The sequence below is a fragment of the Hyaena hyaena genome, unplaced genomic scaffold (genome assembly GCF_003009895.1).
Source record: "Hyaena hyaena isolate Hyena2069 unplaced genomic scaffold, ASM300989v1 scaffold_277, whole genome shotgun sequence".
NCBI lineage: Eukaryota > Metazoa > Chordata > Mammalia > Carnivora > Hyaenidae > Hyaena > Hyaena hyaena.
The window spans coordinates 571017-587538 of NW_024080905.1; the positions used below are offsets into that span (position 1 = coordinate 571017).

A 16522-nucleotide genomic window follows, 5' to 3' on the forward strand; every position below is an offset into this window, starting at 1 on the left:
TCCATCAGTGGATGGATGGATGAGGAAAATTTGACAGGCAAAGAAAGACAGATACCGCATGTTTTCACTTATAAGTGGAACAGGAGAAACTTAAGGGAGGACCATGGGGGAGGAGAAGGGGAAAAATAGTGGGGGAGAGGGAGGGAGGCAAACCATGAGAGACTCTTGAATGCCGAGAACAAACTGAGGGCTGATGGGGGTGGGGGAGAGGGGGAGGGGGTGATGGGCATGGAGGAGGGCGCTTGGGGTGAGTGTTTTATGGGTGTTTTATGGAAACCAACTTGACAATAACCTGTGAAAAGAATATAAAAAGAAAAAAAGAAAAATTGAGACACACTTTTACATGTATGTGGTAATATATATACCTCACCTCCTATATATATATGTGGGTGTATATATATGTGTATACACACATATATATATGGAATATTTTACAGCCATAAACAGGAAATCCTGCCACTTGTGACAACATGGATGGATCTTTAGGACATTAAGCTAAGTGAAATAAGTCAGATGGAGAAAGATAAATACTGTATGATCTCACTGATAACAGGAATCTTAAAAAACAAACAAACCAACCCCAAATCAAACATATAGACCCAGAGAACAGATTGGTGGTTGCCAGCAGCAGGGGATGGGCAGGTGGGAGAAACGCAGGAAGGTAGTCAAAGGGTTCAAAGTGCTGGTTATAAAATAAAAACGCATGGGATGTAACGCATGGCATGGTAATAACAGTCAATAATACTGTGTTGTGTAGACGTGTCTGAGGGGCACAGTCGGTTAACTGTTTGACTTCAGCTCACTCAGGTCATGATCTCGCGGTTCTTGAGTTCCACCCCCACGTCGGGCTCTGTACTAACAGCTCAGAGCCTGCTTCAGATTCTGTGTCTCCCTCTCTCTCTGCCCCTCCCCCACTCATGCCCGTCTCTCTCTCTCTCTCTCTCAAAAATAAATAAAAACATTAAAAATTTTTTTAAATACTGTGTTGTGTATTTGAAAGTTGCTGAGAATAGATCTTAAAAGTTCTCATCCCAAGAAAAGAAATTTGTCACTGTGTTTGGTGACAGATGTTAACTAGACTTACAGTGGTAAACATTTCACAATACATACAAATATCGAGTCATTATGTTGTACATCTGAAATATAATGTTGTTGTATTCAGTTATATCTCAATTAAAAAAAAAACTTGCTGCTTAGACTCCAAATCTTCATGGGGAGAAACAAACAAAACTTGGGTAGTGAAAGCAACCTCAAAGGATCTTACAGATGTGATTGGGCAGGACCAGGGGTGACTAGAGATATTTAACTTTTTAAAAAAAATTTTTAACGTTTATTTATGGAGACATTTAAGATGGCTGGACTATCGTCAGAGACCTAAATTAAGTCCTAGGTCAACACGTTCACAGAGATGAGAGTTCAGGTGATCATTTAGACTCTCCAAACTTCAATTTCCCATCTACAGGGACGGTATAATACAGGGATTAAAATCAAAGATACTGGAGCCAGCCTGCCTTAGCTCTGGGCCTCAGTTTCTTCATCTGTAAAAGGGGGCACAAAAATTGTATTAGGCCTACAGTCTCAGGGTTCTTAAGAGAACTAAGTGACTCTCCTAAAGAGCTTTTAATAGCGCCTGGCCCACAGCAAGTGCTATAAAAATGTTTGCATTGTGACACTACCATAAAATCAGATTTGAAGTAAATGTCTGACCAGGGTTCCAGCACCAGCCATATGTGATGCGGGGGGCTGAGTCTACGGCCACTTTGTGTATCTTGTTGTTTTTTTTTTTTTTTGCACTGTAAGAAATTTATTAGATAGATACTTCAGTAATGAGGCAGTTTAAAAACACTGCCCAAAAATTCTTTTTTTTTTTTTTTTTTACAAATAGTTTATTGTCAAATTAGTTTCCACATAACACTCAGTGCTCATCCCCATAAGTGTCTTCCTCTATGCCCATCCCCCCCACCCCCCAGTATCTTGTTATCTAAGGGAATTACTGAGACCATGAGACAGCCTCACCTAGAAAACAGAAGTCCTAGATACTTGCCAAAATGTTGAGGGAAGCCAAGGGTACAGTTGGGAATCGGTGGGAACCCAGGTGGGTTACAGCGGAGCAAAGCATCCCTCTGTTGGCAGGGGAGGAGGAAGATTGTTTTTTCAAATTATTTTTCTTAAGTTTATTTATTTATTTTACGAGAGGCAGAGACAGCACAAGTAGGGGAGGGACAGGGAGAGAGGGTGCGAGAGTGTAGAGCTCAAACTCACAAAACCGTGAGATCAAGAGTTGGATGCTCAATGGATGGAGCCAAACCAGATGCCCTGAGAAGATCTTTCTGATGTTGTTCAGTATGATTAGGGAGGCAGAGGGAGTTAGTCATATGATGAAAGAAAAGATTCTGAGAAACAAGAGGCTTTGCAAAGCGGATTAAGGGGGATGTGTGTATTGGGGGTGGGGCATCAAAGAATGTGCAGGGGGAGTGCTCACGTGACAAATATCTGCCACGGAGATTTGGACATTGTGGCAGTGCAGGGCTGGTACAGTCAGGTTGAGCAAACACATTTCATGGGTAGGCCCTTCGAAGAAGCAATGGGCGTGGGGTAAGATCGCTTTGGATTTGGCAAAGTCTCGTTAGCTTCTCAAGCTCCCTACAATCTCAGTTGGGCTTTAAGAGTTGCCTATGTAAGTAAAAGTGTCAGCATCATCAGTGTGGGCTCACCCCTCCACACCCAGGGGAGCTACAGCACTAGGGGTAGGTGCCGTGCCTGGGTGAGATGGAGCGCCCCTGTCCATGGTGCCCACCAGGGTCCAGCATGGGCTGTGCATGCTGCCAGCCAGAGGGCACCTGGCTGTTTAGACGAGCCAGGTCTCCAGCAGACAGATGTTCCCCTTGCCCTGGTGAGGCTGGACTCTTTCCAGAGCTGGTTTCATTGCCCCAGCAGGTACAGGGTAACAGGGGCAGCTGGTTGACCTGTTTTTTGCCTCTCCTGCGGAGTTGAAATCAAGTTGTAACAACGGCCACAGCCTCAGACTGGTTTCTCTCCATCAGGCTCCATTACTGAACTTCTACATACTTAGAAGTGTGAGTGGAGTAGAACATAATAGGTTTTCATTTATTATGAGAGAGAAAGAGCAAGAGAGAGGGGCTCACAGTGAATGCAGTCATAATGGTTGAAGGCTTTCCAAGGAGATGGACAGGGCAGGGTCAACCAGAGGGGTCCCCCATCTCTCTGGCTCCAGAGTAAAGGTGAAAGGCAGCTTTGAAGGACTGCTGGGAGCTGGCTTGGAGGCGTCACTGAGGATTACAGACATTATATACAAAGCCTTGATCTCCATTTTCCACCAAGACATTTCCTTGACCCAAAGTACAGCCCTGACAGGTAAGCCCCGAAACTGATGACAAAGGGGGTACCGATGACAAACTCATCTTTACGGAGCCATTCCTATTTTGCAGGCACCGAGCGACATGCTTTCTGAGCAGAAAGAATCTCACAGGGACCTCACCACAATCCTAGGAGTTAGGTTCTCTTTTTAGCCTTAATCTACAGGAGAAGAAATAGTCGTTTAAAAAGTTGCAAGACTATTAAGTGGCAGCACTGGTATTTGAACCAAGTTTCCAGTTTAATAAAAGCCTGAATTTTTAATGATCACACAGAAACCCCAATGTGATTAATCCAGTCTACCCTAGCGATTAGCAGCCTCATCATAGAACCTTCCTCTCACCTTTGAAGGAGACAAGAAGTATAAATGTGCGGTGTCCTGAAAGGTGTGTCTGAGAGGAAGAGGCACAGTCTCAGTGCCAAAGTCTGGGTTCTTTGGGGAGTGGTACTGGCCATAATGTATGAGCACACACATCGCCCTGAAGCATGTGGTACTGGAACCATCTTCCCAGGCCCAGCCCTTGGCACCCCAGCGACAAGGTGACATCTTCCATAAAGATGGTTGCCAGTGGGTGATGGATATTCAAATAAGATCTCTGTGTGATTGGTGCTCTTATTTTTCTCTTGGACCATTTCCAGCTCAGCGACTAAAAAACAAATCAATCACCAAGTGGAAATACAGTGGAAGCCTAAATTTAGTCCTCCTAAACAGAAATACTCTACCGTTATTGAGAAAGCTGGCTTCAAGGAAAACACTATTTACCCCAAATTTCAATGAGCAACACATGAATTTAGATAACGGGATGATGAGGTTCAGCCATCCGACATTGAGACTCTGTCCATATTTAGAAGGCAAAGAGTTGTCCTAATATTTTAATCATTGCCGCTCCATTGTGAGGAAAAGAGAATTGCTAGCAATTCTGAGATTGCTTGTGGCTGGAGGTCCATCTCAGGCTACTGAGTTGCTCAGGAGACTAGGAAAGAGCCAGCTAAGGTAGCGGAAGGAAGGATCAGCGAGCCTAGAAAGGTGTCCCTCAGAAGTCATAACCACAGTATTCTTAGGGTGACATCCTACAAATGGCCTCCAATGGCCACGACTCTGCTTACAATCAGAACACTAGTCACAGGCCTGCAAAATGCTGAGAATGTCCTTCTAATCACTCCAGTACCTGGCTCCCTTCCAGCCGCTCTGCACTGCACCCACAACTTCATCCCAGGGGTCAAATTAAATTCACTCTCACTTGAAGGTTATGTTGTGAGCAGCTCACCCCAAACATTGTAATTTAGCTCACCCCGCGCTGCTCTAGACTTGAACTTGGAATAAAACATCCATCAGAATTTTTCTAATTAAACTGGCATAAATTAAGGCTTACTATCAAAATCCGAACTTGGTCACAGAAATCAAAATGCAGAGGCTGCCAGGTGCTTCTCGTACCCAACCTTCACACCGTGGTGACCTGTCCGAAAGTGTTTTTTTTTCAGCTACAAATTGCTGTATTTTTTAACAAAAGAAGGGCCAAACTGTGTAACGCATCTGCTTACCTTTAAGGCGAAGAGGAACACAGGGCCTGTCTGTGGAATCCTCATCCATAACTCCCAGAACCGACCCGAGGCTCCAGGGCAAGGCGGCAAAGGGAAAGGAGTCTCAAGCTAGGTCTAGTATGAGGCTTCACAGAATGTTAATCAACTTGATGAGAATCACACAGCCCTCGGGCGAGAGTTGTGCGCTTGCCCTTTCTCGAAGCAAAGTGTGGCCGGGGTGCCTCACCCAGCAACATCAGGATCACCTGGAAGTTGTTCAAAATCAAAGTCTCAAACCCTCCCCAGGCTTACCGAATCAGAAACTCTCAGGATGGAGACGACATTCTGTGTTTTAATAAATCCTCTAGTTGATACCGATGAGGTTTTTTTTGGGGGGTGATATGGGGTTCACAGGGTCTGGAGCCAATGACCAAGAAAGAATTCTTGAAGACGCCTTTGGTGCTCAAAGGTGATTTTATTAAAGCACAGGGATAGGAGCCGTGGGCAGAAGAGCTGCCCCAGGACCATGAAGAGATACTGGTTATATACTATGGAGTTGCGGGAGATAAAGTCCAGGGGAAGTTTCCAGTGAGATTTTCATATGCTAAAGACTCAGAGGATATTGGAGGCCTAGTTCTTGTCAAGCTAGGGTTGTTTTTCCCTACAGAAAAGCATGAACATTAAGACAGTAGGTAGTTCCTGGAGAAACGTTTTACCTGCCAGCCTCAAGTATTTGTCAATGGGCTACAGGTTAGAAGGAAATCAAATAAAGGTGGCTGAAAGAAACTGTTTGGGTGGGACAAGGCAGAGTATCTATTTACTGGTAAGAAAGGCAGGAGAGGTGTATTTGATTGCATGAGTCACTTTGGCAGTGAAAGGGGCTCTTGTCAAGATATATCATTAAACAAATAAGAAAAATATTAGGCCTCTATTTTCCAAGAAAAATAACTAAAGCCGGGGTTATTTTCTATTTTAATAAATTTGCTAGGTTATCAGTAATGTTGTTTGCACATTTCATGAACTTACCTACTGGAATAATGTTAGGATTTCCTCCAAAAAATATAAACTACATCCCATTGTCAGTAATATCATATCCATAAGCACACTCTGTTAAAACTGGGACAGTTAACGGGGCTCCTGGGTGGCTTAGTCGGTTAAGCATCCGACTTTCGCTTGGGTCATGACCTCGCAGTTCGTGGGTTCGAGCCCCGTGTCGGGCTCTGTGCTGACTGCCAGCTCAGAGCCTGGAGCCTATTTCAGTCTGTATCTCCCTCTCTCTCTGGCCCTCCCCTGCTCACGCTCTCTCTCTCTCTCTCTCTCTCTCTCTCTCTCCTAGAAATAAATAAAAATATTAAAAAAAAAACTGGGACAGTTTAGGGGCCCCTGGGTGGCTCAGTGGGTTGGGCGTCCGACTTTGGCTCATGTCATGATCTTGCGATGGGAGGGTTTGAGTGCCGCATTGGGCTCTGTGCTGACAGCTGAGAGCCTGCAGCCTGCTTCAGATTCTGTATCTCCTTCTCTCTCTGCCCCTCCCCTGCTTCTTCTGTGTCTCTCTCTCTCAAAAATAAGTAACCATTAAAAAAAAAAAAAAACTGTGACAGTTTATGTACTGATCTACTTTGTTGTTTAACATAATTTTTTGGGCTTTCCCATTTGTTTCCAGTTCTTGTTACTTAACACAGGTTTCATTTGGTGATTAGATAGAATGTTCATGTATTATCTTCTAGGCTTCCTGAGTCTGCTGATTTGAAAGCGTTTATGAGCCAATGAGTAATAGGTGAACTATATACTATATGGGTTTTGCAACAGTTGATTCAGAAGGAAATACAAATCACCACATTAACACTAGACTTTATTCCATTTGTCTGTCATTTAGTTTCCTTATGGTTTATCATCTTACAAAGCAGAAAAATACTATTGACATCGAAGAAGCTGCAACCGATTGTATCCCCACAGGCCTCTGTCCACTTCAAATACCACAAGCTATTTGCTATTCTTTACTAGCAAAACAATGTTGTGTGAAAGTTTACCAGAATTAATTTAGAATTTACTAATTACTTGGACAGGTATGAGTTCCATCATGGCACTGGGAGCTAAAACCAGAATTTCAATTGAGGACAACCAGATATTTGCATCCTAGAACAAAAGTGCATCATAAAATTAATAACTTAATGAACTAAAAGACACACAGCTCCCCTAAGGTAAAAAATACTTAATTTACAATCACTATAGAGTATGACAAAAGAGACAACATGAGGCCATAGATACTCATTTTTGAAGAAGTGTGAGACTCTTAACTTATATTTTAATATTTTGTTCATATATAGCCAGCAGAAAGAGGGAAAGCCAGCCTAGGGTCAATCCAAAGTTCTGCAGGAGAAACATCAACCAGGGTCGCTGTGTTTGAACATGAGTCATTTCAGGAAGCTAAAAAAAGAATAAAACACCAGAATAAGATCCAGATATATTCACTGCTGGGAAAAGTTTGGTGGGAAAACATGAGACTGTTATTCAGAACTTAATAACCTCTCAAATTCCCGAAACAGTTACAAAATGCTTAATACCTACTCTCAACCAAAATTTTAAAACGTAAGATAAATTAAGTCATTTGATCGCAGTTAGAAGATTCCTAGTGTTGCCAGAAGGCTTAAAATGACAGAGTTATCAACTGAAACCAAGCCCAATCCTTCTTATTTTTGTTTTCATGAAGTGTTAAATGTGAAGTAGATAATGGATGAAAAGTATTATTTTTGATTGTTCTATTAGGTTTATGAAGCCATTAAACTTACTGGTTGGTAAAAAGCGCATATTTGTTTCCTGTCAAAGACATCACCAAGGTCTTCCTGACCTTTAGAACAATAAAGGAATCATGCCCTAAAGCTACATTTTATTCTCCTAGAGACAAGTGACAACCGTTTTGTCTGCAAAATGGCTTTAACACCATTTAGAGCAAAATGTTCCTGTGAGCATCTGGGGGAAGCACCATGAGGTATTCGTTTTTATTTCTTTTTATATCTTTTTTTTTAATTGAAGTATAGTTGACACACAATGTTATGTTAGTTTTGAGTGTATGACGTAGGGACTTACCATCTGTATACCCTATGCTATGTTGGCCCCAAGTGTAGCTTCCATCTGTCACCTTACAATGCTCCTAATACTGTGGACTCTATTCCCTAGGCTGTATCTTTCATCCCCGTGATGTGTTTTTGTCTTACATTCTTTCAAATCCCTCCCCCTGGGAAGGTGAGCATAGATCTCTTGTATGACATAGTCATTTCTATTAGAAACCAGGCTTAGGTCAGCATGGAGGGGAGACTTAACTCAACCATGCAATTATTGACATTTTGCGGTGGACAATTCCTTGGTACAGGGGTTGTAGGACATTTAGCAGCATCCTTGGCTTCTACCTGACATATGTCAGCTGTACCTCTGATCCCAGTGGTGACAACCAAAAATGTCTCCGGATGTTGTCAAATTTCCCTGAGGGGTAAAAATCACATCTGGTTGAAAGCTCCTGGGTTATTTACAGTAAGAAAATGATAAAACATATAAAATACGCAAGGGTTTTAGATTTACGGCAATAGAAAACAGGTTGATACATTTTGTTTTTCTACACTGACATGTTATTTTAAGGCCTGTACAAGAGCCTCTTGGATGTTCTATTTGGATATGCTTGAGATGGATATTTCTCCCTTTTAAAATTACATAAACGGACAGAATGAAGACTAGGATTATTGTGTCCTGCTGTCTCACGCCCAGATGTGGAACAGTAGACTAAAAGGCAAGGAAGGATCCAGAAAGGCTGACCTAGGTGGATGACCTTAAAGAAATTATGCGTCCTATTTGGGTTTTTCTGCCATGGTTAAACATGAGGTTAACCAGACTACTTTAGAGTAATACTGTTTTGTTCATTATCTATTCTAAACTTAAAATGACATTTTGAAAACCCATGGAACATTCCCAAAGAGCCAGCAATTTATGGTACTCTTGAGGGATTAATGAGATACATGCATCAGAGTCACCCCATACATCTGATTCTCAATAGTTTGTAAGCAATTTCCAAGAGTTTACTCCAAGGTCAGACAACAGAGGCCACCAGTGCCTTCCTGTCTCAATAATTTATATTTTAGACTATCTGGGAGACACAATTATTCCATCTCTGGTAACATAAAGGCTCCAACTCTGATTGATAGGGAAAAATCTGTTATAAGATGGTTGACAGAACTGATGGGGAAATTCCTGCCCCTGACCAAAGACTCCCCTTCCGGGTTCTTCTTCCCATCCTGCTTGTCATGCGCCAAATTACTACTAATGAGGAATGTAGAAGTAACTGACTATAGATTGTCCCCTCTCCTTATGCTCGGTACTCAGGCCTCTGGAGAATGATCTCCTCTGAGCCTGCAGATATAAAATCAACCTCCTGCCTTCCAAGATCTCTGAGTGCTGCTTGGTTCTTCTGCCAGGTGATCCAGACCAGGTTCCGTAACATGATTAGCCTTATTTCCAAATACACTAAGATATCGCATAGTTCCCTCTCCTCCTTGTTTTTCAAGCAAGGTAATTAATATTCATTTATGAGATGTGAATGAATTAATAGCTCATCTTATTTCCTGCTTCATCTACTGCCACCTTTTCGTTGTTCATCTCTGATGAAGTAGAAGTCATTTCTAAAATGATTTTCTTGGCAAATGCTCATAAAATGTGAATAATTTACTAAACAATCATGTTGTTTTTAATGAATTGTTGAGAAAACTACTTCAGACCAGATATAAAGCATGGTGGTGAAAACAGACAGAACTTGAGATGAATTTTCAAACCACCAGTGTCTTAACCTACAGTTTAGAAAGCTCATTTTCTAATTTCCATCTTTGCCTCAAACATCTACTCAAGACCTTCGGTTGGAAAGAAGCAGGTCTTGATTAGGTAGATTTAATAGCCAAAATGTTTTATTTTTTAAATTATTTTTTTAATTATTTTTTTAATGTTTTATTTATTTCTGAGAGAGAGGGAGAAAGACAGCAGGGGAGGGCCAGAGAGAGGGAGACACAGAATCTGAAGCAGGCTCCAGGCTCTGAGTTGGCTGTCAGCACAGAGCCTGACGCGGGGCTCGAACCCACGAACTGTGAGATCATGACCTGAGCTGAAGTCGGACGCTTAACCGACTAAGCCACCCAGGCCCCGCCAAAACGTTTTAGATACCAAAACACAAAAATTAAATTAGTGTCCTGGGATTTCCCACAAAATCTCAGACAGTTTGTCATGACGAAATCCAAAAACACCACCATTTTTAAAAACAATTATTTGATGTATTGTTTTTCTCATTAGCCCAAGTTTGTAGACCCGCTGTTTGACTGTAGTGTGTAACACACAATAGAATTGTTTAAATGTGTTTCTAAGAGCTTCCAGGTTCTGTCAATGGCCCCAGTCCCAGAAAGAAAACCAGGAATCCTTTATTCTGAGTATGTAGAAGGCTTTACACACAAGAAAATTTCATGAGTATTTTGCAGCTCCAGGAGCCACCATGCACATGAACTCAATGTCTTCTGGGAAGTTTTGCAACTTAAAATGACATTTTGAAAATCCAGAGAATATTCCCGAAGAATATTCCCCTGTGCATGAGAAAGGGAAAAGGCCATGTTATCTCTAACAGATTCATAGGAGGCCATCCTGGCCTGAGTGGACATTTCTAAGGTACATGTATTAATCTCCAAGGGGCCTGCAATACGTCCCCAAGGATAGTTCACGGGGCAAACAGGAACAAGACGGAGGATGAATGATGGAGTTAGAGCCTACGCTCCTCTGTCCACTCAAGTGATGAGGTGAGCTGGCTTCTTGTCCTAGTTCTGACGTCATATCCATATGACTTTGAGTAGGTCATTATCCTCCTTGAGCCACTGTTTCCTCATAACCAAAAGGAGTTAGTAACGTAGCTCTTGCAGGATTATGAGGAGTAATTGGGGTGCAGGATATAAGAAAGGGCATGATAAAATGGATGTAAATGAAAGTCAGTGCTGCATGAGACCTTCAGCCAGAGCATCCTGAAGGACTTCAAGGGAAACAGGAGCTGCTAGAAGGCACGCCTAAATGGATGGCAAGGTATCATAGAGCCGGGTGCCTGGGTGGCTCAGGTGGTTAAATGCCTGACTTTGGCTCAGGTCAGGATATCATGGTTCATGAGTTTGAGGCCCGTGTTGGGAGCTCAGAGCCTGGAGCCTGCTTCAGATTCTGTGTCTCCTGTTTTCTCTCTGCTCTTCCCCTGTTCATGCTCTGTCTCTCTCTCTCTCTCAAAAATAAATAAACATTACAAAAAAAATTTTTTAAAGACTAATTTTGTAAGCCTGTAGAAATGGGCAAACAATGAAAATCAACATTTAAAAAAGTTTAAGGAGGGGTGCCTGGGTGGCTCAGTCAGTTAAGCGTCCAACTTCGGCTCAGGTCATGATCTCACAGTTCATGGGTTCAAGCCCTACGTTGGGCTCTGTGCTGACAGCGAGCTTGGAGCCTGAAGCCTGTCTTCAGATTCTGTGTCTCCCTCTCTCTCTGACCCTCCCCTGCTCATGCTGTCTCTATCTCTCTCTCAAAGATAAATAAAACATTAAAAAAAAATAAAAATAAAATAGTTTAAGGAGATTCTCATCTTGATTTGTATGATCTAGCTGAACTTTTCACGTCCACACATAAGTGGGTTTTGGTAAGAAAATCAAGCTAAGCTTGCTTTTGAGAAAATACTTGGCTCTTTTTTGGATGATTATGGATGAATATATAAATTGTAATATCTCTTGGATACGCACCAAAATACCAGAGAGTCTTACAAAAAGTCTTTCCAAAAGACACAAATGTAAAATGCCAAATCTCAACCATGTCTGATTACAGCATTTCACTCACTTTGAATCTACCCATTTTTTTTTATCATTTCAGTCACTAAATTTTGGAGAAAATAAAGAACTATATTAATTAACTTTTAAGAGTATATATTTTATTTTTTCTTTTTAAAAAACTCCTGACGTGAGTTTCAGTGCTACCCATTTTCCCCTGGATTTCAAAAGAGAAAAGTCCTTTTTTCCTTCAGGCAATTAAATTCTTTTATTGAACAATTTGACAGATCCTGATTATATCCTAAGACTAGAGGGGGTGAAATGATGGATAGAGTATGTTAACAATGAAATAAAAGGTCAGAAAGAAAAGAGAAGAAATGTTAGCAAATCACTTTTGCTCAGAGATAGAGCTAAGAGATATTTTTTTCTTAGATTTCTGCCAGAAACTTGGAAATCTGGAAGTATAAAGTAACTTTCTTTTTTACCTCCATGTTTAGCAAATTCCCCAACTCAAATCAGTGGATGCCAAAATATGACAGTCAAGGAATTGTAATTTTCTTTTTCAAAAAGAAAATCTTTACCTAACAGATAGCCCTTTAACGTGCCTTCTTCTTCTTCTTTTTTTTTTTCCAAATTTGAATTCGACACTGGAGACCAATTCCCTGAAATGTGCCAAGGCCACATGGTGACTGACCTATCTGCAGATAACGATCCCTATATTTCTATTAACTAACTGAGATGTAGGTATGGTGACCAAACCACTAATTCAAATTTCTGAACATTTTAGAAAGTGATATTAAGGATGTGATTTATACCTGAGCCCATCCCCATAACTGTATGCATAGCCTTAACTTTTTAAAAGGAATGCTCACGGAGAATGTTAGAACACATCAGGAAAGAAAGTGGATAAATTCTAATGTCATGTGCTTTGTAATAATTATAAACTAGGGAGGATTTATCACAAAGGAGGATGATCTACAAAGCATTCTCTAGAACTAAGACTTTCTGTCTCTCCTTACATATCTAAGCTCACACTCTTGCCATGCAAGGCCTTCTCTATTTCTATCTATAACCTGAAACTGGCTTCCTGTGGGTATTACAGATCTATCACTAGATATTTCAACATTTTCTTTCAGTATGAATCATAAATGTGGGTACTGACAAAGAAAGTTCAGCATCCAATGCTTCTAAAAAAACACCAAAAAATCAAAGTCCTTTCATTATTAAAAATTTACAATTTAAATATAAATATTCACTATTCACTCATTTAAAAAAATTTTTAATGTTTCTTCAATTTTGAGAGAGACAGAGACAGAGTGTGAGCAGGGGAGGGGCAGAGAGAGAGAGAGGGAGACACAGATTCCAAAGCAGGCTCCAGGCTCTGAGCTGTCAGCACAGAGTCTGATGCGGGGATCAAACTCATGAACCGCAAGATCATGACCTGAGCTGCTTCTCGAATGGAGCCACTTAGGCGCCTCTCACTTATTTTTAAAAAGTTTATTTATTTATTTTGAGAGAGAGATTGAGAATACGAGAAGGGGAGGAGCAGAGAGAGAGGCAAAAGGAATCCCAAGCAGGCTTGCCCTGTCAGCACAGAGCCCGATATGGGCTCGAACCCACAAACCACGAGATCATGACCTGAGCCCAAATCAAGAGTCAGATGCTTAACTGACTGAGCCATGCTGGCGCCCCGCAACAGTCACATAATTGAAGACATTTGGTGATATCTATTATGAAGGTAAAATTGTAATTTAAATACTTTTCCTCTCTCAGGAATGTGTAGTTTTTGACATTATTAACTTTCAAGAGAAATAGTTGATTCTCCATTCATGAAGCTCCCTTGATAACTGACTTACACCATCTTCTTTTCAGAAGTACCCCAAAACCCATTCACTCTGCACATGGAGTATACATTTGCATTTGCTTAAAGGAGCCACTCTCGTTCCTAAGAAATATTATGAGAGAGAAAACCTCAGAAACTTACGTTGCAGGCTGTCCTAATAATACTTAATCTCTCTAGGGGCACATATTCCATGGGTTGCTCTAATTGTCACATTTTTATTGTTTTTATTTTTTAAGTTTATTTATTTTGAGAGAGAGAGAGAGAGAGACGGTGAGTGAGTGTGAGCAGAGGATGGGCAGAGACAGAGGGAGAAAGAGAAAATCCTAAGCAGGCTCCATGCTATCAGCACAGAGCCCAACATATCATGACCTGAGCTGAAATCAAGAGCTGGATGCTTAACCAACGGAGCCACCCAGGAGCTCACATTTTTAAATAAGCTTCATTGTGTCCTAGCAGAAGACCCACATCTGAGAACAAGATGGAAATTTGTTAGTGAAAGTCTTTGTTTTTTTTTTTTTTTTTTTTTTTTTTTTTTTTGGTAAAAAGATGAACAAACTGAAAAATCAACAACTCTTCTCAGATGTGACAGAAAAGTAAGGGCAAATGGCTGACCCTCTCCAAATGACTTGGAGAGAAAGTCAAGTGAATATAGAGAATCACAATTTACCTGAGCAGAAATCTACAAGGAGAAACTTTTGTGGGACCCAGTGCCAAAAGAGGCAAAAACAAACAAACAAACAACAACAACAACAAAAACCCCAAACCTGTAATTGACAAACTCTTACAGGCTTAGTGTAAGAGTTTACGGGCACCCTGAGTCTAAGAGGGCCCCTCACACTTTTGTGGATTTTACTGCCAAGGGTTCTACCAAATTCTCACAGTGAATATTGGGGGGAATCTCCTCGTGCTTTAGTCAGGAGAAAGATAAAGAACCATTTTCAAATCCTCTAGGGGTTCTGATCTTAACAAGGATTTCCCTGAGGAGAAACCATTTTATTAAAGCCTAACCTGCTGGTGTTTTGTCAGTTTATCCTACCTAGGGAAAGGAAATCCTCAAGTGCAACTCTCTCTAGACATTTTCTTCCACCTAAGGGGGGAAGGAGACAAGAAGTTCACAATCTGAAAGCACAGGCTCACCCAATGACCAAGACCCAATCAAAGAACTGTAGAATGCTTCCCTTGTCTCCATGCCTTACCACGACATGACTACAGACTATTTACCACACTTCCTTTTTCCCAGTACAACATGTCATCCTTTGAACCAAAATAACATGAATTACTAGTATGCAAAAAACACAGTTTAAAGACACTGAACAACAATCAGAACCAGAGTCAGATACAGCAGGAAAGTAGGCATAATCAGATCAGCAATTTAAAAAGATAAACTATGACTGACATGGTAAGGGTTTTAGTGGGAAAAGTAGACAACATAGTCAATAAAAGATTGATAATATAAGCAGAGAGATGAAAGTTCTTAGAAGGAATCAAAAAGAAAAGTTAGAGATGAAAAACACTGTAAGAGATGAAGAATGATGGGCTCTTTAGTATATTGGACATGGCTGATGAAAAACTCTGAGTTTGAAGGTATGACAATAGGAACTTCCAAAATTGAACAGCAGAGAGAAGAAAGACTCAAAAAACCCCAACTACAATATCCAAACCATGAGGGAAAAGGTGTAAGATAGGTGTGATGGTAATACCAGAAAAAGAAAGATAGAAAAAAAATGAAGAAATATTAGAAGCAATAATGGCTGTGAATTCCCTGCCCCAAAATGGCAGGTACCAAATCCCAGATCCAAAGAAGCTCAGAGAATAGCAAGCACAGAAATGACAACAAAACAAAACCAACCAACCAAACAACAAGGAAACAAAAACAAAACACTCTTCACATAAGCATATCATTTCTAGACGTTAGAAAAACAAAGGTAAGAAAAAACCGTAAAAGATGGACAAGTAAAAACAAACAAAAATTTACCTATAGAGGAGCAAGGACAGAATTTTATCTGGATTCTCCTCTGAAACTATGCAAGAAAATAAAAGAGTGAGTGGGAAACGTTTAAAGTGTTAAGAGAGAAAATCACCAACTTAGAGTTCTGCACGTCCAAACATCCTTCAAGAGTGAAAGGAGGGAGTGCCTGGGTGGTTCAGGCAGTAAAGCATCTGACCCCTGATCTCAGTTCAGGTCATGATCTCACAGTTTGTGTGTTTGAGCCCCATGTTGGGCTCTATGCGGAAAGCACAGAGCCTGCTTGGAATTCTCTCTCCCTCTCTCTCTACCCCTACTCAATTCATACTCTCTTTCTTTCTCAAAATGAATAAATAAACTTAAAAAAAGTAAAAAGAAAGTAAGACTTTCTCGGACAAAGAAAAACTGAGTAAATCTGTTGCCAGTAAAAAACGTTACATGGAGTTCTTTGGAGAGAGGAAAATGATAAAGGTCCGAAACCGTGATCTACACAAAGAAGGAAAAGCATCATAAAGTGAATAAATGAAAGTAAAATAACTTTATTTTTTAAAGTTCTAATTGATCTAAGAGATAATGGTTTGTTCAAAATAATAATAGCAACAATGAATTCAATTCTGTATGCTTGTGTGTGCATGTGGACGTATGCTTATATAATAATGAAATAATTCACCAGAAATGATGCAAAGGATGGGAAGGATGGTTTAGGAATATTTTCTTGCTATAAGGTACTTTTATTATCCACAGAGCAATGTTATTTGAAAAAGGAATTGACTAATTTGTAAATGTATATTAAAAACTCTAGCGTACTCACTTAAAATCCTAAAAAAAAGCATAATTAATGTGCTAATAAGTGAGTCAAATGGAATTATATAAAATGATCAATTAAAATCACAAGATAGAAAAAGTATGGAAGACAACAAAAGTAGAAACAAAGAACAAAAGGTAACAATTAGAAAACAGTAAGAAATATAGTAGATTTTATTTATTTATTTTTTAATTTTT

The 16522-nt window shown here is 40.4% G+C and overlaps 1 protein-coding gene across 1 annotated transcript in view; it reads right to left on the reverse strand.

Moving 5' to 3' along the window:
• Window positions 1-7116: 7116 nt before the first annotated feature.
• Window positions 7117-16522, reverse strand: part of SLC39A12 (solute carrier family 39 member 12) — a 78064-nt gene continuing 68658 nt past the window's right edge. The window contains exon 13 of the mRNA XM_039245888.1: window positions 7117-7323. Within this exon, the coding sequence (XP_039101819.1) occupies window positions 7195-7323 (129 nt within the window). The 3' untranslated portion in view covers window positions 7117-7194. The remainder of the gene's footprint in view (window positions 7324-16522) is intronic.